Source organism: Lutra lutra, chromosome 2, assembly GCF_902655055.1.
Source record: "Lutra lutra chromosome 2, mLutLut1.2, whole genome shotgun sequence".
NCBI classification, from domain to species: domain Eukaryota; kingdom Metazoa; phylum Chordata; class Mammalia; order Carnivora; family Mustelidae; genus Lutra; species Lutra lutra.
In genome coordinates, this window is record NC_062279.1 from 202,881,413 (window position 1) to 202,907,670 (window position 26,258).

Below are 26,258 nucleotides of genomic sequence, written 5' to 3' on the forward strand. Positions count from 1 at the left end.
TCAGGAAGCTCACGGTGGTGGCCGTCTGGCTAACCTCAGCGGTCATTTAGCGTGCAGCCCCTCAGCAGCCCCGGGGGCCCCTGTCAGCAGGCCTGGCGTGAGCCGCGAGACCACAGGCAAAGGCAACACTCAGCCTGACTTGGCAGCAACGGGAAAGGGCCCGACTGCGTTTTGATCGAGTTTCACTGAATTTGCCAAAGCTTTGTCACGTGTTTCCTCAGGTACTTGACAAGCGAAGGGCAGGAAAGGACATGTGCTGGGCGGGGGGATGGGTAAGCAACGCCCAGGCAACCTGGGACTCTGGCACCGGCCCATGTTGCTGTTCATGAAACCCAGGAAAAGGTGACAGTTCGGGCGTTCATTGTCCACTGGCTGCCAGCCTGGCCGGATGCCGCTGACGTCCCGTGAGGCCAAGAGGTGGAGCATGGGGGCAGAATGCAGGCTTTCTACCCGGGAGTACCTCCGCCTGGGGAGAACTCACCTACCCAAATGGGGCAACCCCCCAGAAGGCAAGGCAAGAAACTGGGGCTCAAGCCAGACACCTTTATTTCATACACCAAAGAGACAGAAACTCCAATACTGGTCTCTCCCATAATAATGGACAATGTACACGGAAACGAACGATTTTCTTTCCAACTAAGAATCCGCTCTTCTTCTGAGCAGCAATCAGCTCCTCTTGCAACAGAAAAGCTCCAAACTTCTGACCAAAGTTCAGGAAAGGCTGCCATCTGTAAGCCTACACAGAGGAATTTCAGATTAGGTGAAGTTGGCCATCATTCCTCTAGAACTCTCCTCTGTGCCAAGTCTAAGAGATTTCCTTCCTTGAGTCAGTCCCTTTCAGGCACGGAGGCTTGTCACTGCCCAGGCCGGGCATGCCACACCTAGCAATGTCACTGTTTTGGAACAAAGCACATTCACCTCTAAATTGAGAGTAATGGGTTCGATTTCTTCATTCTAGTTTTTCTGCCATTTCCTCAAGGAAATATGAAAGTTAATTCTTTTCTTCCGGGGAAAGTGGCTCTATTTGGAACGGGAAGGTATACGGGGCGTTATTTCAATTATTTCAGCTTATTCAGCTGTCTGGCCTCCTGTGGACCCCCCCCGCTTATCCCATAATGGCAGTTGCTACAGTACATTCTACCACTCTTTTCAAGTCAAGGACACACTGTATGTGTATTGGTGGGGGGGAGGGTGCAGGCTCGGAGGTGGAAGCTCTAGGTCTGATTCTGACCCTGCAGGATTCTCTCTGGGCCACATAGCCCAGCTCCTGCTCTTAGAAGTATGACTTCACTTATAACACTCCACTTTCCACGTCTGTCCTCCATGTATCAAATGAGGAGCTGTACTCACACAGCATACCCCCTTTCTAGCTCTAAAACAAATTTTTTTAATCCTGAGAAAGTATACATCCTTATATGTTTGACTTATTTAGTTTGGTATTCCTCTGGAAACATAAATCTATCATGAGAAAGTAGAAATATATTTCCTCAGACCATCTCTGTGATTCTGAACATTGAGGTCCTAGTGTGATGGTATTTGGAGACGGGGCTTTGAGGAAGTGATTAGTATTGGATGAGATCATGAGAGTGGAGCCCTCAGGATGGGATTAGTGCCTTTCTGAGAAGAGATAGCAGAGAGCTTGCCGTCTCTCTCTTGCTCCACGAGCACACATGAGGAAAGGTCATGCAAGGACACAGAGAGAAGGTGGCCACCGAAACTGTATGGGCCCACACCTTGCTTGGACTTCCTAGCCTCCAAACTGTGAGAAGTAGACTTGTGTTGTTAAAGCCACCCAGTCTGCATGGTATTTTGACCTGGCAGCCTGAGCAGATGAAGACAGCAGGCATTCCCTAGGAGAGTCTTAATGGGCCTTGGAAGTCTTCATGATGAGAGAAGACCCAGAGAGGGCGAAGCAGGCTCCCCACTGAGCAGAGAGCCTGATGCAGGGCTCCATCCCAGGATCCTGGGATCATAACCTGAGCCAAAGGCAGTCACTTAACCAACTGAACCACCCAGGTGTCCCTAGGCTTTAAAGTATTGTAAATAAATACTCAGAAGGTAGCCATGGGGGATGAATGACCACCTCGGGTCTTCTTTGGAAGCAGGAAGGATAAGAGCTATAAAAGTATATCAGTCAGAGTTAAACAAGGAAATAGATATTTCTAGCAACAAAACCAATTACCAGGCATGTTCCTTTCAGCACTAATGATTTTCATGGTCCAGCTTTTAGCTCCACTGGAAATGACAATGCAGCTGTCACCCTGAACATCATACACCATAAGTGGCATTGTATGTGTTCTCATTCTTTCAGAACCAACTCAAATGTCCTCTCTTCTGTGGCTTTTCTAAATGTCATTTGAAAATGACATTTGTATACTTTTGCATTTCATGGCCCCCATACAGAATGTATCCCTCGTACCTCAGGGCTCCCACTATAAACCACTTTTACCTCAGTGAGGCACTTACCACATCATATGACAGGAAGTTGGGGGTCCTTTCTGTCCTGCTGGATATTGAACTCTCTGAGGGCAAAGCCACAGGTGTAGAAGCTACTCAATAAAAGAATGAATGAATGAATGAATGAATGCTCCTTTGTGCACAGCTCATTCCTCAGGTATCCCAGGTTCCTAAAGGCTCTGACTTGGCTATCAGACTGCGATAGTCTCTGCCCCCTTCTGTCTCCAATACTATCAATAGTAGTTCAACATTGCCATTTTGGGGTTTGGCCACAGAATAATGAGCCATGGGAGTTACTAGGATGCAGAGCCAAAAAGCTCCAAAGGTTGCATGTGAAGATCCAGCATTTTAATAATATTGTCCCAACCATTGTTCTGTCCATATTTTAAAGATCTCTTGCTCTGTATTTGTTCTGAAATCATTGGCACTTCAGAGCTGCCAGAACTCCACTACAGCAACATGGACTATTATGTGACCTAATTTAGACGGTGTGCCCTCCTATTTACTAGGAGAGTAACTCTCTTATAGTTTATGGCTTTGACCAATTCCTTTTCAATAAGATAAAACTAAGGACTTCTATAACAATTCAAATGTTAAATTCAGTTAAATATGAGAAAACTGTCTTCAGGATAGCTTCTGTAGCATAACTTGTCATCAGCTATGGTGTCTACTGTGTGCCAGAATGAAGAAGTAAGCAATTTTCCCACGAATGCCTGAATGCCTCCAAATATATCTCTTCCCCCATCCTTTGGGCTGGAATCTAACCCATGTTTCATTCCTTATGAATTTTATAATGGTTGGTCATTTCTTGGATGCTATCTCCAAGGAAATCTCCTCAGAATATGGAGAGTTAAAGAGTTGAAGACCTAAAATGACATCAGGCATAGGTATGTGTTGTGGTAGAATGACAGAGAGTGAGGTTGGCTTTGAAAGCAAGGTTCCTGTGCTCATGTAACCCCAGGCAGGCAGCCATTCCCGAGGTGGCTCTGGTGGATATGGCCATACTAAGTGAGATGTAGAAGAGAATAGAGAGATTCTGAAGTATTTTTGGATAAACTTCTTAAGTTAATCCATCCTCCCTCCTTCCCTCCTTTCCTTCCTTCCTTCCTTCCTTCATTCTTTCCCTCCACAAGGATTTACTGAGCACTTACCATGATCTAGGCACTGTCCTAGGCTTGGGGGGAAATATTAATGATTAAGACCAGGTCCCTGTGCCATCATGGAGCTTACATTCTGATAGAAGAGAGAGAATAACAAGTAAATAAATAGTAATGTGATTTCAGGAAGAAACTTCTATTTTATGAAAAAAAATGAGCAAAGGATATGGTAGTTCCTCAAGAAATCAAAAATAGAATTACCATATGATCCACTACTTCTCTTTCTGGATATAAACCCAAAAGAACTGAAGGCAGGGTCTCAAATGGATACTTGTACACTCAGACTCATAGCATTATTCATAGTCGCCAAAAGGTAGCAACAACCCTTGCTACCTTCTACCTTGATGGTAGAAGTCCATCAGTGAATGAATGGATGAATACAATGTGGCTTATGTGTATAAAGTCTATTATTCAGCCTTAAAAGGAAGGAGATTCTGACACAAGTTACAGTATAGATGAACCTTGAAGACATTATGTTAAGACATTATAACCCATTCACAAAAGGACAATTATAATATGACTCTACTTACATGCATTACCTAAAGTAGTCAAATGCACAGAGACAAAAAGTGTAATAGTGGTTTCCACTGAATAAAGGAGAGTTACTGTTATTTAATGGTACAGAGTTTCAGTTTGGGAAGATGAGAAACTTCTGGAGATGGGTTAGTGGTGATGGCACTGAATGCCACTGAGCTTAAAAATGGCTAAAATGGGGCACCTGGGTGGCACAGCCAGTTAGGCCTCCAACTCTTGGTTTTGGCTCAGGTCATGATTTCAGGGTTGTGAGATGGAGCCCTGACCAAGCCCAGCATCAGGCTCTATGCTCAGCATGGAGTCAGCTTGAGACTCTCTCTCCCTCTCCCTTTACCCCTTCCCCCCAACCCCGCACTTCCTCTCTCTCTTTCAAAGAAATAAACCGGTTTTAAAATGGTTAAAATGGTAAATGTTACATGCACTTTAACAGTTAAAAAAAATCATCTTTTAAAAACGAAACAAGGAGCTGGAGTGGGAATGATTTCAGTTGGGATCATCTGGGAAGGCTCTTCTGAGAAGGAGGTGACATTTGAGCAGAGACCAACCTGAATGATGAGGAGAGCACGGAGTGACATAGGGGATTAGTTTGGAATTTTGTTCTAAGTGCAGCAGAATGGCTTTGGAGGGTTTTGACCAATTAAAGAACATGCTCTGATATACCACTAAAAGATCATACCAGCTGCTCTTGTGAAAAAAAACTGAAAGGGAGAAAATCCAAAGGGCAGAAGACCCATGAAGAGATTATGGCAGTTGTCTCAGCAAGTGACTGGTGGCTCAGGTGATCTTGAGATGATGGGGAGGTGGAGAAAAGTGATTGGGTTGGGATATATTTTCAAGGTAGAGTCATCCTGATTCACCACCAATGGATTTGATATGGGGTGGGAGGTAAAGGGGTGCATTAAGGGTCATGTCTCCATTTTTAACTGAGCAACTGAATGAAAGAAGCTGTCAACCACTGAATGGAAATGACTAGAGGAAAAGCTCGTTGGGGGATGCTGAGGGCCATGGGGACTCAATCAGAAGGTGGTTTACATAAAAAGGGAAATAAAAATTCAAGACTGGGTGAGTGATAGCACTCAGTGATAGAAGCCATTTATTAAGTACTTGAATAAATGAAAGAATTAATTAAACAGAATATGTAAATGGAGGGAGGCAGGACGGAAGGAAGGAAGAACAGAAACTAATTCTAAATGTTACAAAACGTGAAGGGGAAACATTTTGCAAAATGATATGATTGTAAAGACCCCAGGCTAGAATTTGAAAGAACTGTGTTCCGGTCCCAGATAATAGTTCCAAAACATATTTCCTACCGTCAGGTTTTCTTCCAGGACTTCCTGCCTTTCCCCCTTCACAGAGAATGTTTTCACATCTTGACTCAACCCATCAGCAAGCCCACAGCCCTAGTATCCTTGTGCATAAATACACATAAATACACCAAAAAAAAAAAAAAAAAAAAAGCCCTCTTGCCTCCCCGACCCGCGCGCGCACAAACACACACACACACACACACACACACACACTCACAGCAGAGCTCACAACCTCTGGGCCAGGGAACAGCCAACCCAGGAGCTCCTTCAGCTCTGTACTCACCAACCCCAGATCCCCCACCGTCAGCGCAGGTACTGGGGTACACACACACACACCCCCAAGCAATCCAGAAAATTCCCGGTGAAGGTCAGTTCCCCAGTTAAGGGCACAGTTTCAAGCAAGCAGGGGACAAGATGAGCTCCTTCCATGTATTGGCTACACGTGTGTTGAAGGACCCACGGTCTCCCTGGGCCTTCAGGCTGGTTCCCACTGAGAGACCCAGCGGGAGGAGGGAGCAGGGAGTGGGAAGAAAAGAGGCACAGGTCACCTTCCCAGCTGGGAGGGCATCGCGCAAAGAGAGAGACGCCTGTGAAAGTGCCGGGGCGCAGTGCGCGCGCTAACCGGTCTGTGCTGGCTCTTCCACAGGACTGCGGGTGCAGAGCCTGCCGTCGTCGGCCCCCTTCCCCGTGTCTCTTCCGGCCAACGCTCTCCCGTCCACGGCCCGCTGGACCAGCGCGCCCCGCAGCCCTCCTGCCTCCCCGACCAGCGGCGCCCCCGGCCACGCGGTCCTCCCGGCTCCGGCCTCGGCCCCGGCGCCCACACGCCCCAGGAACGCTTCCGCAGAGCCCGGAGAAGCGGGCCCGAGCAGCCCAGCCTCTCCCTGGGGAGGCCCGAGCGCGGCGGCCTCCCCCGCCAGCGGCGGGGCGCCCTTAACACCCACACCCTCGGAGCGCGGCCCGAGCACTCCCGAGGAGCCAAGCGCTCCCCCGACTGAGTCCCGGGCCCCCTCCGAGGCCCCCGCTGGGTCTCCCACGCTCCCCTCTCCTCAGGCTCCGGCCTCCTCGCCCCCACCCCCGTCGACCTCTCCAGCCGGGGAGGTTTCGTCCGCTTCCCCCACCAGCGCCAATCACAGCTCTGCGGACACCAGCACCGAGCCCACGGGAGCCCCGACCCCACCAGGGTCCCCGACCCCACCGGGATCCCCAACGCCACCGGGATCCCCAACCCCACCGGGGTCCCCGACGGAAGAGCAGAGCTCTGCGCGCACAACCACTTCCCATGTCACAGCCCAGCCAGGGCCCGCGGACACGACGCCCCAAGCCACAGCGCCGGCCAAAGTGACCTGTCTGATGGTGGACATGGAGACCACCGCCTCCCCGGGCGTGATCATGCAGGAAGTGGAGCACGCGCTCAGTTCAGGTGAGTCTGGGTCCCGGAACCCCGAGGTGCGAAGAAAGCAGCCCCATTAACCCCGCGCCATTGACCTCGGTTTGAATCATGGGGGGCCAAGCCGGAGGTCCATCCACAAGAACTTCCAGCGAGGGGCCAACGTGGCTTTCAGTCCCTTGGTTAATTCCCACATGCTGTCTCACTGATTGCCTCGGGTCCTTATGATTCCACCTCACATATGTCACCGACAATGTCAGCAGGGGAGACGGCAGCAACAGAGGGGCGATCTGTGTTGCTTTTGGCCCAGCTTCCTGGGTTTAAAACTGGCGCCTACCCTTGGGCAAGTGACTTCATCTTTCTGTACCATTACTGTTCTTCGTCTGTAAAATGGGAACGAAATAGGTTCTGTCGGACGTGATTCTTGTGGGGCTTGAGTGAGAGGACCTGTGAAATACTTAGAACAGTTCCCAGCGGGGAGGGAGCATTCAGGAAAGGTCAGTTACTAGAATTTTGCTTGGTGTATTAACGGAGTGCTTACCTCATGGAAACCAGTCAAGCCAAGTAGGATGGGGGGGTGGGGGTAGAGAACTGGCTTATTCTTTAGAGTCACTGATATATTTCATGAGAAAGACAATAAATTTTACAGGTCATTGCATTTGTTTTAATTCTCCCAGCGGTCCTCTGAAGTCAATATGATTCTTATCTTGGTTTTGCAATCTTGGACATCATGGTGGAGAGAGATTTAGGGTCTCTTCTGAGGTCACATGCCTCTGGCATTGACGTAAAGATGGTCAACTTCAGGGTATTGAGCAGGAAAAGGCCTTAGTGGGAGTTTTTGGCGTCTCGAGTGAGAAACAGTGAGGCGGGAACAGCCAGAAGGTGAAGGGGGAAACGGAGCTACGGCCCCTTCCCTGGGGAATGCTCAGAACACAGCCACACGACTAGCTGGGGTCAGAGGCACGGCATGGTTGTGACTGAGGAACAATGAACATCTTTTAACAATCAGTAAAGAACCCGCATGAAAAGAAGCTCCCGTAGACAGTAGAAGTGGAGAAAGAGGGCTGAGATGAGCAAGACCTGATTCCTCGGGGAAGAGCTCACAGTTTACTGGGAGATAAAGTCCCAAAGAAGCAGGTATTCTTATTTCAAAGGCCCAGTATATCACTGACAGTCCCAATGAGAGAGAGAGAGAGAGAGATCCAGTCACACTGAGATAAAGGAATTAATCACAAAGGTCTTGGCTGGGGTCTGGGGGAACAACAGGGGAGCATAATAGCAGAACCGTTATGAGTCAGGCCTAGGAGGAGGGAACGATCACCAGACCCAGAAGGAGAGTCTTGTGGAACAGACTACCTTGACAGAAGCAGTGACTCTTGGCTGAGACACCGCTAACCCAAGGTTCATCTCTGGGAGTGAAGGAAGTAAATCTTCCTTCTGCAGCCAGAAGCCAAGAACAGGGAAAGCCACAGCGTTGTCCCACAGCTCACCCCCCCCACCCCCGGAGGGCTCATCAGAAGGTTGGAGAGGGGCGCAGCCAGTTCGAATGTTGATTTCCTCTGTGCAGACCCCAAACCCACACCACCCTGTTTACACGTCCAGCCAACACTCATCCCACAGCATTTAGATGTGCACTTTCCACACCAAGCCCACACCCCCACTTGCTGCCTGTTACTCACCATGGTCCCAATGTTCAGGGACCATCTTAGCATGGACACGGTTCCTGGAACAGGGTGGGTGTGGACTGGACCTGGCATCTTAAGGCATCTTAAGGACTGTCCCTAGCAAAGGGTCCAGCAAGATACAGGCTCAAAGAGGTCCCGATCTCTTCTCTCTGTCCCAGAGATCTCTTCCAGATCTCTGTCCAGATCTCTTCTCTCTTTGTCCCAGTGTAGCCCTCCCTGCCACCCCACCGTGACATAGTTTCTTCAGTTTTCCAGCTGATTTCCCTTTCTCCACTTGCTGCCCCTCCGGGATAGTCCAGACATGGTAGATTCATATTCCTGAGCACAGACTCTGAGCTTGGAAGCAAGATTCTCCATAATCTGACACTACCTGCTACTTCCGGCAAGCACCCTCCTTCCACGGGCCGGGTTAGCGAAGGCAGTCCAGTCCCAGCATTCTGGCCTGTGTTGTAGAACCTGTGTCTTGATTTCCTTAAATATGAGCCAGCAGGGTCAAGAAGCACAAAATCAGTGACGGACCTGGGTCATGAGCCGTGATAGTTCTAGGGGGTACCGCATCCAGGGAACCTCAGGGTGAATTAAGGAAGGATTGAGGGACTGACTCGAGAAGAGATCTGGGGGTAGGCTGCAGAGAGATCGGTCCAGGGTACATTTCATAGATCAAAAAGGATTCATCCACTGACCTACTAAATCAAAAGCTATTTACTCTGCATCTACCAGTACCCTGTGCTCAAGGCAAAGAAAGAGAAGACCAGTCTTTGAGATTTCATCACTTCAGTAGAGAGAAAGGGCACGAGTAACTCCTCATACCACTAGCATGACCACATAAGTTTCTAATCTGAGAAGGAACTAGAGTGGGCACAAGGATCTTTGAGCAGATGGGATACAATCTGCTCATTTCAAAGGTGAGGAAATTATGCCACACAAGTTTGAAGTACCTCGCCCAAGGTCACACCGCCCAGTGGCAGAACTGGGCATAGAGCCCAGATCCCGGAAACCACAAACAAGCCTTCTTTTACCCGGTGGGGATCACTGAGCTGCTCCTTCCCCAGCCCCTCCGGCCAGCAGCACCCAGAGCCAGTGCTGACAGATTACCATTTGGGGGTGTTCTCATTTAGAGACCCTTGAGCTGCCTTCCATAGTGTCGATAATTATACCACACTTCCGTTTAGCGTTTTTGTCTTATTCCTGATGGAGTTCATATGGCATATTCTTATTCATCCAAGGACTCATCCACTCAACAGATACCCAGACATGGTCACTAGTGAATAATGCTAAAACCAGGTGAGTGTCATGCAGGGTGACGTGACTGGGGGCCGAGGGAAGGTTCCATGATGGAGGGAGCCCATGAGCTGAGTCCAAGGAGGGGAAGGGAATTTGGACCTAAAGAGAGACAGGGCCAGGGAGATTCAGGGAACTGATGGCAAAGTAGCTGAGAACCCACCCAGCACTGCAAGCACCAGAACTGGTCTTGCAGAGGGACCCAGTGCCCTCCACAGCTGCCGTTTGTTTCAATGTAACTAAAGATGTGTGTATCCAGCTGTCAACCATCATGGCTCGTTGTCATCTGCTGTGGTTCATAGTCATCTCGCACTGAATATGTGAATGGTGAGTTCCTGATTTCCTCATCTGGAACTGCTCCTCCCTCACCTTCCAGAAATCCTGGGCTAGTCCTGGGCTCCTTCTTTCCTCACAGACTCCTCGTGCAGATCATCAGAGCCCAGGCTCCTCTCAGCCTTCTCCCTCTTCTCACCAGTATGACTTTAGTAGTCCTATCACGGATCCCCACTAGCTCTCCCTTGCCAGAGAGATCCTTTCAACACTGAGGATAGACCCTGTTGCTCCATCACTTCCCCTCCAGAAGCACAGCCAAAGCCAAGTTTGTGTCACACCTGCAGTGCTCCCACGGTCTAACCCATGCAGTGTCTGCTCTCCTCTCCTTTTCCACTTTCACCTGCAAGCACAGGGGAAGCCTTACTGTTTCTGGGACACACTAAAGACAATCTTGCCTCAGGTCTTTTGTATTTGCTGTTCCCTCTGCCTGAAATATTTTCCCTCGAGGTCTTCAGTGGCTCACTCCTTTTCACCCGCCGAGACTTTGTTGATATCCATCCCCACAGTGAGCCTTTCCCCTTACGTCTTTGTGAAGTCGTCTTCCCGTCACTGCTGCTTCCGTTACCCTGACTTATTTTCCTTATGAGTACTTACCCCTTCTGACTTTATCTCATTTATTTAGCAAGTGGGTGTCTGTTTTCTGCCACTAGACTGTCAGCGCCATGAAAGCAAGGAATTTGTTCACAAAGAGGAGGATGCAGGTTACATCCTGGATCCCTAGAACAGAGCCTGATACGTAGGAGACCCTTAGTAATGTTTGCTGAATATGTGAATCAAAGAGTCAGTCAACCAGTAGCAGAGGTTGTAACCTCTCTGAGCATTGGTCATCTCATCGGTAAGGTCAGATAAGGATAGTATCCCCATGACGGGATTACTGTAAGTTTTAATTAAGAAATTTACAGCTTAACAGCTATTGACCAATGGCTCAGTCAGTGTCTACGATTGTTATTGCACTGTGATTTATCATCATCATCATCATCATGATTTGCATTTTACTATTTTTACTGTTATTTTTGTTGTTGTATTTATCATAACGAAGAATATCCACCGTCTTCAACAAACTTCTACTGAGCTTTGGCTGTGAGGCTGGGTACGAGGGATTCGGCCATGAATAAGGCATCACTGTCCTCGCAGAGCCTACAAGGTAGCATGTGCCCAGCATGGCAAGTAGCCTAGGATAGCGAATCCCAGAACTGCACTGAAGGGGAACTTGTAGAAGCAAGAAACAAGGTTTCAGGACAAGTGTTAGAGGACCTGAGTAACAGGAGGAGGTGGTTTACTTTACTTGCCAGACCATAGAGAGTCATCACAAGTTTCCACAGAGAGAAGAAAATGCTGAGAATTATATTTTAAAGATATTCCTGGGCAGGAATAGGTATGGTAAGTTGCAAGGCGTTCGGTACCAGAAACACGAACCAGTTTCTACCTGGTTTCCAGTTTCCCGTTGTCACTGATAGACCATGTCACTTCATTACTCTGGCTTTAAGGGCTCTTAACTATAAACCAAATACAAGAAGGGCAGTCTTCCTGGCTTATCATGCCAGGAAATTGTGTAATACAATTATCCTATGCTGAAGAAACGAGATTCATATTCATATGAGTCTCAGAATATACGTGTTCTGAGAGTCCAGCTAGCAATGGACGCAGGGAAGACCCTGGGTGATCCCCAGAACATTCCAGTTAGGTGATCTTGATGGTATCTGTTCTGCCAAAGAGTTGGGGTTACGGTTAGGTTTCGTTGACTGACGTTGCACACCAAGTTATATTGGAGATATCTTCAATTCTTGCAAATGCAAACTTTAAGATTATAGTCACTTTGCTTGTTGCAGAGTGAATATTCTCCTTTGTCCGTAAAATCCAAGTGTCCGCCGCCTTACTGTGCCACTCACACTTCCCAGGACAAGGGGAAGGCCACGTAATTGTGAAAATTGATGAAGGTCTTTGAACTTTAAATTACTAGTCTGAACCCCAGTCTTTATTTGGTAGGAACTACGCTAATAAATCCCCTTCCATAAAGGGCATTTGGCAGACAGAGACATCTAGACAGCCCTGCCACCATACCTGCAAGGGACTTTTAGCTCCACACGACATTTCCTTATTCCATGATGAACTCTTGGGAGGAGCCATAGATCTGAAAAAGAATGAAGTCCTAAAAAATTGGAAGACTACTTTTTAAAGTACACATGGAAAACTTTTAGGGAAAAAAAATGTGTATATTGTTAATACACTGTTAATAACCGCAATATTTAAATGATGTGTTGTTAAAAATATATGACCTATTGAAAACACAGAGGTGGGAAGATCATCTAAAAGAATGTTAGGGTACCTGGGTGGCTCAGTGGGTTAAAGCATCTGCCTTCGGCTCAGGCCATGATCCCAGGGATGTGGGATTGAGTCCCACATCCAGCTCTCTGCTCAGTAGGGAGCCTGCTTCCCCCTCTCTCTCTCTGCCTGCCTCTCTGCCTGCTTGTGATCTGTCTCTCTGTCAAATAAATAAATAAAATATTTTAAAAATAAATAAATAAATAAATAAATAATAAAATAAAATAAAAGAATGTTAAACATGGGCGCCTGGGTGGATCCGTTGCTTAAGCAGCTCAGGACATGATCCCAGAGTCCCGAGATCGAGTCCTGCATCCGGCTCTGGGCTCAGTGGGGAGTCTGCTTCTCCTTCTCAACCTCTCCCCTTTCATGCTCTCTCTCACTCTCTTTCTCTCAAATGAATAAAGAAAATCTTAAAAAAAAAATGTTAAACATTTACCGATCAGATTCTTTCAGAATGCCCAGAATGTGTCAGGAAACGGTATTCCTAAAATGCATTCTATCCATCTTAAGCTCAGTGGTACAGACATCCCATCGTCTTGCATGCCCAGGCCTGACCTCTTACCCTAAATGGTGCCGTCATCTTTCCACGTTGCTCCTTCTTTACTCCCTATGTCCTTGCCATCACCAAAGTCTTAGTAGCTGCCAGATGCGTCCACTTCTCTTCATTCTCCCTCTCGTGTCCAGGCTCCATAATTCCACTGTGATCATCTGCCACATGCTCGCCTGCCCCAGCCTCATCCTGCCCATTCTCCACAGGGCAGCAGAGGGACGATTATACACAGATCTGCTCAGGTCACACATCACCTCACTACGACCTGCATCCCAGCCCCTCTGGGGCCTCCCACTGCCCTGAGGATGAAACCCACAGCCCAAAGAGCCCTGCAGGGCTGGGCTGTGCCTGCCATCCCTGCTTCATCCCACCCTCTACCCTTAGAGGTCTTGTACCTTCCACACTGTGCTCCCTCTGTCCCATGAATATGCTGACCTCTCTCTCTTGACACAAGGCCTTTCCTCATTAGAATGCTTCTCCTGAGAACCCAAAACACATCCCTTCACCCTTTAATTCTAACTCATTCCAGCTCAAAGATCAGCTGCTCAGGACACATGTCCTGGCCCCCAGCCCCGCTCTGGTCTTCGGGTACAAACTGTCACAGTTTGGTTGTATCTCTTCTTCACATATACTCCTGTGGCTTTTTTTTTTTTTTTTTAGATTTATTTATTTATTTGACAGAGAGAAATCACAGGTAGGCAGAGAGTCAGGCAGAGAGAGAGGAAGGGAAGCAGGCTCCCCGCTGAGCAAAGAACCCAATGTGGGACTTGATCCCAGGACCCTGAGATCATGACCTGAGCCGAAGGCAGAGGCTTAACCCACTGAGCCACCCAGGTGCCCCTCCTGTGGCTTTTTATTCACTGTTTATGCTGTGTTTCCAGGTACATGAGAGTGGGGCCTTGTCTGTGTGGGCTCACAGATATATTCCTAGCACCTGAAGGTCTGGTTTAATGACTAAATATCAAACTTTAGATAATAAACCCACATATTTTCTTAGCCTCAAAAACGATGACTTTTGATCGAGAATGAAGAAAACACTTTCCCCTATTGTCTTAATCAGTCTGGGCGATGAGGACAAAAATCCCACTGGGGGTGGGTGTCCTAAACTACAGGGTGGTTCTGAGAGTTCTGGAGGATAGAAAGCGCAGGATGAAGGCACCTGCTGATTTAGTGCCGGGCGAGGCCCCCTGCTTCTTGGTTCACACACAGCGGTCTTCTTACTGTGTTCTCCCATGGCAGAAGGCGCACAGGAGCTCTCTGGGGTCTCTTTTATAAGGACACTAATCCCACTCATGAAGACTCCACCTTCACAGCCTAATCATCTCCCAACGGCCCCGCCTCCTGCCTCCTGCCTCCTAATATTACCATATTGGGGGTAAGATCCAACGTATGAGTTGGGGATTGGGTGCAGACATTCAGTTCATAATACCTGCGCACAGAGATACCCGCTAATACACAGCCATTGTTATAGACTGTCTAAAGCTCTCTCTGCTACCACTGTGAGTTTCAGGGCATCCCCCTTCCCACCACAACTCTCCTCCTACCCTGCGGACCCCCTCCTGCTTTTGGTTTCCAAAGACTTCAGAGATGATGAAGTTATGGATTGCTATAAACCCTCACTCACAATTTTCAAATTTTGGGCCCACTTTTTGACACTTAGCCTAAACCTCAAAGCTTGTGAATCCCAAGTAAATTCCCATTAAGAAGCTCCAATGATCAGATTTTATTTTAGGTCAAAATTATTCTGAATTCTTATCTCTACTACTTTTATCTCTCCTTTGGTTTACTTTTACTACCTAAATCTTAATCTGAAATCTAACGATGAAATATTTCCAAATTATCCTTGGAGAAATATATGTCAAGGTAATAAAACCAGGTAGTTACCATTTATGTTGTTGCCTAGGAGCTAGTAAGCAAGCTAGTTACCATTTCTGTTGTTACCTGGTAACGGTTCAACTCCATCCCATATTTTAATTGTCTCGGTATCACCTTTCATTACATTTGAACAGTTTCTGTCTCGGCGGAACACTTTTCTTATTTTCTGTCTCAAATACTTTCACCAGTCATATATGACTAAAGTGATTCTGGAAATGCTTCGCTGAGAGAGTGGGATTTCGCTTATAAGCACAGCTGATATCATTAATGAATCTATGGCTTGCTGTCTCACTGGGGAGACTGACTGGAGGAGACTCAATTCTATATCCAGACCCTTTACCGTAATCTTCTCACTCTAAAGATCGTGTCTTTTCATTATCAAATGATAACAGGGAAGTGAAAATGGATCAGCACCAGCCATCGTCTTTATCAGATAAGAACCTAAATATCCCACCCCAGAGTACTGACCGGGGAGCATTGTACTAGGAGAACACATAATGGAGGCTTAATTAATACTGCCCTTGGCATGCCTTGTGCCTCAGGTCTTATGAAAGAAAAATATTGGCCGATAAGAGACAACATTTCATTTAACAGTACCTTGCTTCTATCATCAGACTCACGGTCTTCAGGTGGGAACCACAGTCTCAAAAATGAAGGTGCGGCGTGCCTGGGTGGCTCAGCCGGTTAAGTGTGGGACTTTTGGTTTCGGCGCAGGTTGTGATCTTCAACTGATGAGATCGAGCCCCCTGTCCGGCTCCACACTCATCGAGGTCTTCTGGAGATTCTCTTCCCCCTGCTTGTGCGCTCTCTCTCTCTCAAACAAATAAATAAAATCTTTGAGAAAAATAAAGTAAATTTAAAAATGAATATGAATTTAGGTTAAGATCATAAAATCTCAGTCAGTCCATGGAAGTAGGCCATCAAAAACACTTTGCCGTATTTCTGTTTGGAGAGATTGTGGGGTCATTTTAAAGCCAGGCTCTAGAAGGACTAGAAGTAATATTCTTATATTACTTAATAATACAAACTCTGGCCTCAGACTGCCAGGTTCAGAACTCACCCACACCACTTGCTGGATGGGAGACATGGGCAAGTATGTTCTTCACTGGGCATCAAATCTTCCTCATCTCTAAAACGAAGGCCATAGAATTGCTGTCCTTGCCTCAGAGGCTGCTCGTTAGGATTAACTGAGACGAGGGTATGCAGTGTGTCTTGCAGAATCCTCACTAAAGTACATATTAGCGATTATTATTACAGTGCTAGCCAGCTCTTCACACAGATACCCACATGGGTTTGACTCTTCTAGACTTTAATCTTCTTAACCTGGAAAATCAGAATGTTTGTAAAACACTTGCAGACTCCCAAAAGGATTATTACTGTAAATCTTAGGGAATAAGGATCCATTTAAGTACCTGTCTATAACCCAAAATAGAAAGCGGTGTGTGAAAGGGAAAAGTAACTCCATTCACCCGTATTCCATGATAAAAATAATAAATTTGCACACTGCGTGGCACACAGGGTTAGGACTCTGTTTCCAACTCTGAGGTTCCTTTCTTCTCACTCACGGCCTCGGAACCAAAGAAACAGCCCTCTGAAAGGTCTTACTTGCCAAGGCTGGTGAACCCTGAAGGAACCTGAGCCTCACCTGCCTGGCTTAGTCTCAAAAAGGCATATGCCAACTTCTCTGGTTTATTTTACCCTCAGGATTGTTTTATCCATGGTCATGCCTCACTGTCATCATTGAAATACTAAAGAAACAACAACGAAAAACCTCTCCTTCGGTGTCCATGGAGATAAATGAGAGCTCTTAAGCAAGACCGTGGCTTGCTTCCTGCCATCCATTATTTTTCCCCTCTGAGTCATTCACAAAGGGATAATTCCCAATCTGGTCCTTCATGTCTAAAGTCAGAGGCCACAAAAGGCAGACTTGCCAGCCTACACTTTCCTCCTCCTGCCCCCTGCCATGCAGCTAGTTATCCCCAGAAGAAAAGAACCCCCAGGAAATTCTTTTGGATCATTTCAATGCTAATTGCATTAAGGATGCTCTGGTGGCAAAGTGGTTTAGGGATTTCTTTTCCTCTTTCTGGTTGACTCCTAAACAGAAATACCTATGTCCCCCAGTCGAGGAATTTGGTGAGCTAACATGACATAGACGACCCACTCACACTTACAGATCAGAGTTTTCAGAATAGAATTCTCATCCAGGGCAAACAATAGAAGGGATTCTCTGTTCTTTTTTTTTTTTTTTTCCTCCAGAAATCACTCCAACCCCCCCACCCTTCTTTATGCCCCCAGGAATCTGAACTGAGATTCCCACCCATGGCAAGTTGTGCTGCTCTCAGCTCCTTAGACGTTCTAACTCCCAGCCCAAGCTCAATTTTGTTCATTGTATAAAGTAATTTAAAAAATAGTGATGATGGGCTATGATGCCAGGCACTGTAGATCTGTGCTACAGGAGAGACGGAGAAGAGCAGAACGGACATGGGGCATGTGAGGGGACAGATGCCGGGGTTTAGTTAGCATCATGGACCCAGAAGTCCAGTCTTCCTCCATGTCTGCACTGCTCCTGGGAGAGGCTGAGGCAGGACTGCGGTCCCCCCTATGTCACATTTCCACCAACTTTGGCCTCCACCGAGCAGCAGTATTCATGAAGCTGCCGCATTCCCTAGAGCAGTGGCAGGAGTTGACACAGGTGCTGCTGGCCCCAACTTTCAACCGTCCATTCTCTGTGGCCTCTTCCAGGGGCCTGAGGGCAGCTGCTTTCCCCCCAGCCCGACATCTCCTCCCTGAGCCCCTATGAGAAACGGGTGGTCATGGGAGCCGTGTTCCCAAAATATGGTCCCTACAGGGTTAGCATGCAAGGTGCTGAATATTTTTTTATCCTAATAAAACCTGCTTTGTTTTCATGTGAATTTTTAAAAAAGAATAAAATAGCACACTGAATTCATGACTCCATAGCTCATCATTAAACAATATGTAGTAAGTATCTAAAGAAAAAAAAATGACTTGATTTAAAGACATATATTAAGAAAATTAGAGTGTGGGTGCTGTGGAGATGGCAGAAAAAAAAAAAACCATGAAAGTGGTATGGACATGTTTGAACTTTGGAAAAAATATGCTGTGAGGTAGAGGCCAGGATCTTATTATCCTCGTTATTGTCTCAGCTACCAGCTTCACTGGGGATGAGTCCAATCACTAGAGAATTTAAAAGAATGCAAACCAGAAATCAAAAGCTAACTAGTCCCAGCTCTGCAGTTGATAGAGTCTGATCTCAACCAAATCCCTTAATTTCTATAACCTTCCATTTTATCATCTGTAAAATGAAGACGTTAGATTCAATGAGCCTTCTTAGAATTTCCTTTCAACAGTAAAATGACATTATCCCATTGGCTATGTCAAAGTAAAACAAATGTCAAGATAAAATAATGTCAAAGTAAATAATGTCAAAGTAAAACAAAACCTGAATTTGAGATCCGCAGTCATTTCTGAGATACCCAGCTTGGCTCACATCTCCTCACATCAAGCTTTCTTATTGGTTTTGGGATTTTATGGATAAGAGGTGCCCAGAGACTGTGAGACCCTTGTATTGCACTTCCTGATGAAAAAAGCATTTTAAATACACTATTTAATTTGGAAAGATGCTCTGAGAGGAAGAGTGTGTTTCCTCAAAGTTTGACACCTCGTAAACAATTAACCTCAGCTGTGGGAGTGATTGAATGAATCTTCATTTTACAGGCAGAGATAGAGACACAACTGAGGCCAGGAAGGGGGGGAGGAGTGAAGTGACTTGCCCAAGACTATTCAACTCATGGGAGCGCCTGGGTGGTTCAGTCAGTTTGAGCCTCCAACTCTTGGTTTCAGCCCAGGTTTTGCTGTCCGGGTGGTGAGATCAAGACCCCGTCAGGCTCCTCGCTCAGGGCCGAGTCTGCTTATCCCTTTGCCTTCCCCTCTGCCTGTTCTCTCGGAAAATTCAGTAAAATCTTAAAAAAAAAAAAAAAAAGACTATTCAGCTTGTGTCTTATGAGGCCAGTCTCTGTGCAAGTGTTTGGGGGATCCAGCCTTAAAGGGTGAATCCCATTTCTGCCCACTAACCGATTGAGCTGGTAATTTCTTGAGTTACTACATTACTTGAGTAACTGCTTGAGTTTTTGGGAACCTCTTGGAGTCTCTGTTTCCTAAATGCCCAAACGGAGATTGACACATCCGTTCCAGGCTAGGACCCGGCCCAGGGAAGCTCGAGGAAACAATGGCGACTCTGACTTGGATGACCAGGGCTGCTTTCCTTTATGATTTCTTTACTGTGCTTGGCACAATACTACACATGTCCCCTGAGAACAGTTGAGCCAAGAATGAACTCAGGGCGGTCTCTAAGGAGACTCTGTGAATAGCATTCAGATGGAGGCTCAGCCACGTTTCAGGAGAAATTCTCGTTCCCCACAGGCTCCTTTGGTCTGGGGAGTGCTGAGCGAGAGGAATGTTCCAAGACATTGGCTGGAGCCTGCCCTGTGACCTTTGAAATGCTGTGGGAAAGGAGGATGGGGAGCACCGTTTGCTGTTCCTAGAAGCCCAGTAGTTCACATTGCAAGTGTCAAAGGAGAGCTGGGATTGGGGGACCTGAACACGTAGCTCAAACAATTCCAGATGGGAAGGAGGCTTCATTTGTGTTGGGAGAGACTATAATTGTGAGTAAAATGAAGAAACTTTAAAACCATGACTAACAGGGACAGTGCCCATTTGTGTGGCCTGGGTTATGTTCACGGTAAACCCTGGCTCCCTAAAATATAGCTCCTTTGCCCACATGAAAGGGCCGTGAGGAAGAGAAAAGGAGCATTTGCTGGATTAATATTAAAATTAGTTAATATTCATGTTCCCAGGACACATATTTAAAGAGATTAATATTTTCAGTATACATTCTTAACTATATGCTACCTAAATAGGTCAAATGCTCAGATAAAAGTGAAGCCAGTCCCCAAACTAGGTCTTCTGATTATAAGAGGAAAAGGGTAGGTTTTGGCTATCCCACCCAAAGATTGGATCCCCGATCTGCCCACTAACCAATTCTTCCTGTGAACGAACATCTAAATAAGCAAATAAACATGAAATAAAAGGTCCCAGTTGTGATAATATTTGGCCAAATTTGATAAAGTTAACCTCTGCCACTCTGTGGAAAGGAATGAGTAAGCAATCATTTAATGATTTAAAGATTTGGGGATGTGGGGCAGTGAGGAAAAAGACTAACTTACTGAGACAAATTTAGGTTTTGCTAATTAAAAACATTTCTGTGGCATATTTGCATGCAAGCTGTATGCCTTATAAAGGAGCTCCATATTTGCATCATAACTACTAATAAAGTCCAATTTTAAAAATAGCTACACTTTCAGAAGAAATCGTATATCCTATGAATTTCTTACTTTGGGCCTAGACAGATGAAGAAGTATGTTTGTGTCCCTCGATTTAAGGGACTTTCAATCGAGAGAGCTGACATAAAGTCATGAGAGGGCTCACATAAAACCATTAGTGTAACAGCATATATTGTCTTTATCTTGTATGTATGTGTATAACTACTTATAGCTACATGTGTCAGTATTAGCTATATACTAGAATAAGTTTACTAAATTGTGCCATGCTAAGGAAAAGGGCAAACCTCTAGAAAAAGAAGGCTCAAGATGAACAGGCATCATTGTGGATGAGTTCTAAGAGGAGACTGGGTTTGAGAAGGTTCTTGCAAATCAGCCCTCTGCCCAAAACCCTTCCATGGTGCCCATTCCCCACGCTGTCATAGTGTCCCCAAACACATGTCTGGCTTTGAGACTACTCCCATGGTCCCTACTCATTTCTATCACATTCTTTTATTTAGACTGTGGCCTTGGTTTTGTCAGCTCTGTGAATTGGGTGACCTTGGGTAATTTACTCAGCGAATCCCTCAGTGTTAAGGTCTCTTGAATCCTAAAGTGGGTTATGCAGAGATCTCAACAGTCCCCTCAATCTGTGCTAATTTACAAAGCACTTGGTCTCATTTGGTCCTCCCAATATTCCTGTGAAATGGAGAAGATAAGGATTATCCCATTTTTTAGAGAAGGACAAGGACACCAGTTGAGGATGCTTATATCTCTAGACCCAGTGCTGACCATTCAGTCCTGCAAATGTGAGGTGTCTATTCTCCGTCCCGCTCACTCCAGCCTCACAGTTTCATTGCTGCCCAAGGCCTGCCTATCTTTCGAAGAACAGCTGCATCCCCGAGATCCTAACATTTATGGACACCCCCCAAGTTAGAGGCAGAAATACAGAGTTTGATACCATCTACCTCCCACATTAACTATCTACTTATCTGTCCACCTAGTCCTGCATTGCTGGGTGGTTCCGGAACCTGACAACTGTCTCTGCAACTGGGTGGTGAAACCTGGGAGCCCCACTAGTTGCTTCTCCACACCCTGCACTGTCCTAGCTTGAGGAACCCGTGCAGTTTATTCAGGAGAAGCTCATGGGATTAATTTGGGATCAGAGGGAGATAAGCTCAGCTTCTTCCCTTGTTGTGGGGGAGAGTGGGAGGAGAACCAGGAGTGAAATCCAAACAGAATTCAAGGCAAGAAGTCCAAGTAAACTGAAATAATGGTAAAATTAGGATCAACCTGGGTGAGAGCATCCAAAAGCTGAGATGTCCTTTTTCACTTTGTCTCCCCCATACCACATCCTATGTACATGGAGGGACACACACATGCCCCAAAGCAAGTTGCAGCTAGCATCTACCCCAACTCACTTCATACACTGCAATGAATAACACTGGGCAGAGTTCTCAGTGGTCCTTTTGGACCACAACTCATGCTGGAAACCAATGACATGGGCCCGATTAGCGCACTGTTCTATGACTGTTGTCCACCTCTAACAAGTCCTGCCTACAGTTACTCTGAATTAATAGAGTCTTAACCAGCTTTCACCAGGACCTACAAGAAGACCCAAACCACCGCACAGCCCCAAGTTAGGCAGTGCGTCCCAGACAACAAAGAGAAAGCAGATAGGGGAGGGGCTGGGCCACGGGTTCATCCCTGGGCAGACTCGCATGGACCCCTATAGCCCAGGGCGGCGGGAGAGCCTATCGAGGCCCCACATGGACCCAGGAACCTGTGCTGGTGTCCCAGCAGTTCAGCGATCAACTCTGTGCCTCCCAGCCCTTAGTTTCTCTGTGCCTTGGTGTCTGTCTTCATCTGTAAAATGGAGATAATGAGAGTCCTACCTTACAAAGTTCTCATGAGCAGGACATGAATTCGAAGAAGTGAAACTCACAGAACAGACCCAGGTCCAGAGTAAGAAAGAGAAAGTGTCGGTTGCAATTATTTTTGTCATCGTTGTTAATACTATTATTAACATTGTTGTTTGGAGGACGGAGATGTGATCTGAGACTATGACTGTAAGGATGGGAGGGGCTTTTCCTAGTGTCATAAGCAGAGATTCAGGCCCCCGTGGAGGTCTAACCTCCCAGACCCCCTTCTCTCACCCCACTGCTCTCCCCTCTCCTCCAGCACATGCACAGACCATACTGTTAGGAAGAATTCCTTTGAAACAAAGGTTCGTTTTCTCTCTGCGACCTTGACTGAAGGAGCAGCCACACACTCTAAAGTGGTCCCCTGCTCCTCTTCTCCATTTCTTACCTACTTTCTGGAGCAGGAAGAGGAAAGAAAAGAACAAGACATGTCTGTTGTGTGAGAGGCAGGTGTGGGGAAAGAGACTCCTTAGCTGCATGCCATCCTTTATTCCAGGCCAGCCCAGGGCAGAGAACAGACTCAAAGCAGGGTAAGGGATGACCTCTAGGGCAGCCACCTGCCTCCTGCGGGTGCCAGGTCTGACGGGGAGCGCAGTCTTGTAGGCGTTGGCTGTGGCACCTCAAGGATTGTCAGCTGACTCCGTTCGGACAGTTATTCCCAAAATAACTCTCCTCCAGTTCCATCATCTGTGGGAACTCCCAGGCACGTGGGGCAGGGGTTGGACCATCGCTATAGAGTCATAGGAGTAGCTGCTCGGGTAAGAGTGGAGCAGGGGATTCCAAGGAAAGATGGGAAAGCTGCTGCTCGGGAAACTTCTCAGCACAGCGACTGGCTCAAAAATTGCCAGTACTCACTTATCTTTTGTTCTTTTTTTCCTTTCTTCTTTTCTCTCTTGCTCTCTTTCTTTCTCTCTTTATTTTTCTTTCTTTTTTTCTTTTTGCCAGTATCGCATTTACTCTTCTGACATTAAATAAATGAGTCAAGTGCCCACGATGAGCTAGAGACTGTGCCTGGGGTTTAGAGCGCAGGAAGCAGGGGAAGAGAAGCCGGACGAACATGGTTAGAGCCTGCGGGGCGAGGATCGTAACACAACAGGGAGAGTCAGAAAGAAGGAAGCACAAAGAGCTGAGAATCACAGTAACGCGGTCATTTGCATTGGGGGTGTCAGGAAAGCTAATCAGAAGGGCTGGTATTTAGTTAGGTCAAGAAGAAAGAGTAGGAGTTGGCCAAGCTGAGAAAAGGGCCAGTGGAAGTAACCTGCTGGTGTGTGATTACAAATGCCAAGCCTGGAATGAAGTGGTCTGGGGTTTGAACATCAGCTCAGCCATTTATCAGACTATAAAGCTTGAATCAAGTTCTTTTCTCTGAGCCTTAACTTTCTCATCCATAAAATGGGAATCAATCCACTCATCTTGTAAAGAGAGTCAAGTGACATGATCGCTGTAAGGCTCTTGGCGTGGTACTAGCCCAAAGCACCCACAGGTAGAGGTAACTATGGTTGTTCTTTAGTCTGCTTCTTTTTGTCCTGCATTGTTGTGAAGCTGGAAAAGCGGCCCCCTGAGAAACCCCAGCTTCCAGAGAGGCCCAGTGTTCCAGGAGGCTTTGCATGGATCTTTGGCAGCCCTCTGGTCAGGCAGAACATGTTGGCACGGTGGAATGTGCTAGCACAGTAGAATTTTCTTGCCTCTCAGCTTATAAGATATACAGATAGGTTTCCTCCGATTCTCTCTAATTCCTTCTGGCTCCAGGGCTTTTTAGCGTGAGTCACACCCAGTGTGTAACGGGCAAATCCCACTGAGGAGGAACTGAAATGCCAGCTATCTTCCCCTTCCCTGCTCTCAGCCTCCTGCCCACCAAGGGTCCATACCTTCCTCACAGGGCAGAGCCCTTCCCTGCCCCAGCCACACCTTCCTCATTTTCTGTTTCCCTGATCCTCCTTGAAAAAAGAGTAAGTAGGAGGAGAAGGGGAATTCCAGTTTAGTTTAAACAGAACTCAGGGGGGGAAATGACATTTGTTTTCACAAGGAGGAAATCAAGCTTTTTCAGTTACCATAAAAATTGTGCTAATTTGGCTCAGCAACCCCCTCATATGCTCGAACCATAATGCCCTGAGGTGTGGAACTTCCCAGGATGAGGTTCCTGGCTGCCTCTGTAGGTAGCAGCTGCTCTGGGGGGTCAGAGCAGGCTCAGCCCACAGGACCTCCTAAGCTCAGGGCCTGATAGAGATCGGCCTCCAGGAGACCCTGGCTCCCTTGGCTGGCACCCGATGAGAAGAGCCAGTGGCTGGCAGAATAATTAAGATGTCCTGAATATTTAAGCAGAGCCTATTTTGCCCCACACCTTTTAGCCTCATATCAAGCAGTACCAACCCTCAGAAGTGCCCCTTTGCTCAGCTGCCCTCAGGAGCCCATCAGGGGGAAATCACCTGCTAATCCCAGCTCTGGTGATGGAGGCTGCCCTCTGTGAACCAGGAAGGATGGCCTGGAGAGCCCCATTGGAGGGCTCGGGTTACATCCAGAGCTAAACAGACAGCCACCAGCCACTGAGAGGGGCAGCGGGTCACTCCATCACTTACCATGTTTTGAAAAAGAGGAGCACTTTAGTTGGGGAACTGCCGGATTTATCTTTAGGAAGAGGCAATGTATAAATATATCCAGTAAATAGCATAATTGGAGGCGATCCAACTGCCTAGGGTTAGGAAAGAAACTTTGAAAAGGTCAAACCTACCGTTTCCTGTATTAAACTCTGCTGGAGCAAGAAAGAAGAGTCTTACAGAGAGATCAACTGTAGTCTGTCTCTTCTCCTGGTTTTTGTGGGGGGGGGTTGTTTGTTTTTTGTATTTTTTTGAAGGGGCAAATTAAATGTAAAGGTCAGTTTTTAAATGGCTCCTAATTACAACCACTGTATCTCTGACTCTCGACAGACCCCCGTCACCTTACCTTGCAGTCATAATCCTCATGTCACAAGCTCTTAAAAGAGCTTTTAAGAGGCTTCAGTGAACTGAATTGTTCTCATTTCAGTACAGCTGGAGGCCGTGAAGCCGAGTGCAGTCTTTCCAAGCAGGAGTGGATGTTTTCCACGAGGGGATCTGACCTTGAACTTTCCCTACTTGATCAGATGTGCACATCTGAGCATTCCATGCCATAATTCTGTCTTTACCGTGGTATAAAGGGGAAGAAAATTAACATGATAATTATATGAATCTGGCTCTGAAGGGTTCCGCGTACAAGGAGGTGGGCATGTGAGTGTCCACATGTGTGGCAGTTCTGAAATGGTAGAACGTGGTCAGTCTGTGTGGACACATCAGGCTCTGGTCTTCGCCTCAGTGTTAGTTAGCAGTGGACCTCTTTGGCTCTCTTCTAGACATTCTCACCAGCAGAGAGAGCCTTCTTTCACTCAGAACTTTTGCAGAGTTACTACAGAGTTAAAAACTAGACTGATTTGCTTCTTAGCGCTGCTCTAATTCCCTTGGTGGAAGCACTAATGGGAACAATATACAAAAGCGGTTCCTAAGAGAGGGAAAGAAAGAAAAGGAGAAATGACAAATAACCTACAAATCTCCAGATAACCTATAAATCTCCAAAAATGTGGGGGAGATCCATCACTCTTGAGATCCAGTACACGACAGGTGGGCACTGGTCCAGGACGGTATATTTTGGATAAGACTTTCACTTGGTGTGCATGGCACCTCAGTTAATCCCTCCTAAAGTCATGGGGGCGGGCGGGCAGCTCTTCCTCCTCGGTTGCCGCGGGTGATTGGTGTGCGAGTCAGCGTTATGTAAGTAACCCACACCACACACGCAGCTAATGATGGAGCTACACATGGGTCCGCATATCCGGACTCCAGACCCCTGATGCTCTTTCCAGTGTGGCTGAGTCCCATCCACTCGCTGAAGTAGTAACACAGCTTCCCAGTAGCCTGGGAGAGCACATGGAGTCCCCGACACCAGCCTTAGTGCCAAGAAGGTCATTCCCACCATTAGGGGACAAGAGCCCAATTGATTCTTTGAGTTTCTCAGGTGAAATATAGCTGAAGTATATACATTATTAGCCCAAAACTCACACAAAAAAGAGTGTTGTGCTTCTAAGTGGTAATCTTTGGAAGCCA

General features: G+C 46.9%; 1 protein-coding gene across 2 annotated transcripts in view; it reads left to right on the plus strand.

The window, feature by feature from the left end:
- PARM1 (prostate androgen-regulated mucin-like protein 1) overlaps positions 1-26,258 on the plus strand; it is a 100,845-nt gene that overhangs the window by 58,121 nt on the left and 16,466 nt on the right. For both annotated transcript variants that reach the window (XM_047719537.1, XM_047719536.1), the window contains exon 2: positions 6,102-6,875. In XM_047719537.1, the coding sequence (XP_047575493.1) occupies positions 6,102-6,875 (774 nt within the window). The remainder of the gene's footprint in view (positions 1-6,101; positions 6,876-26,258) is intronic.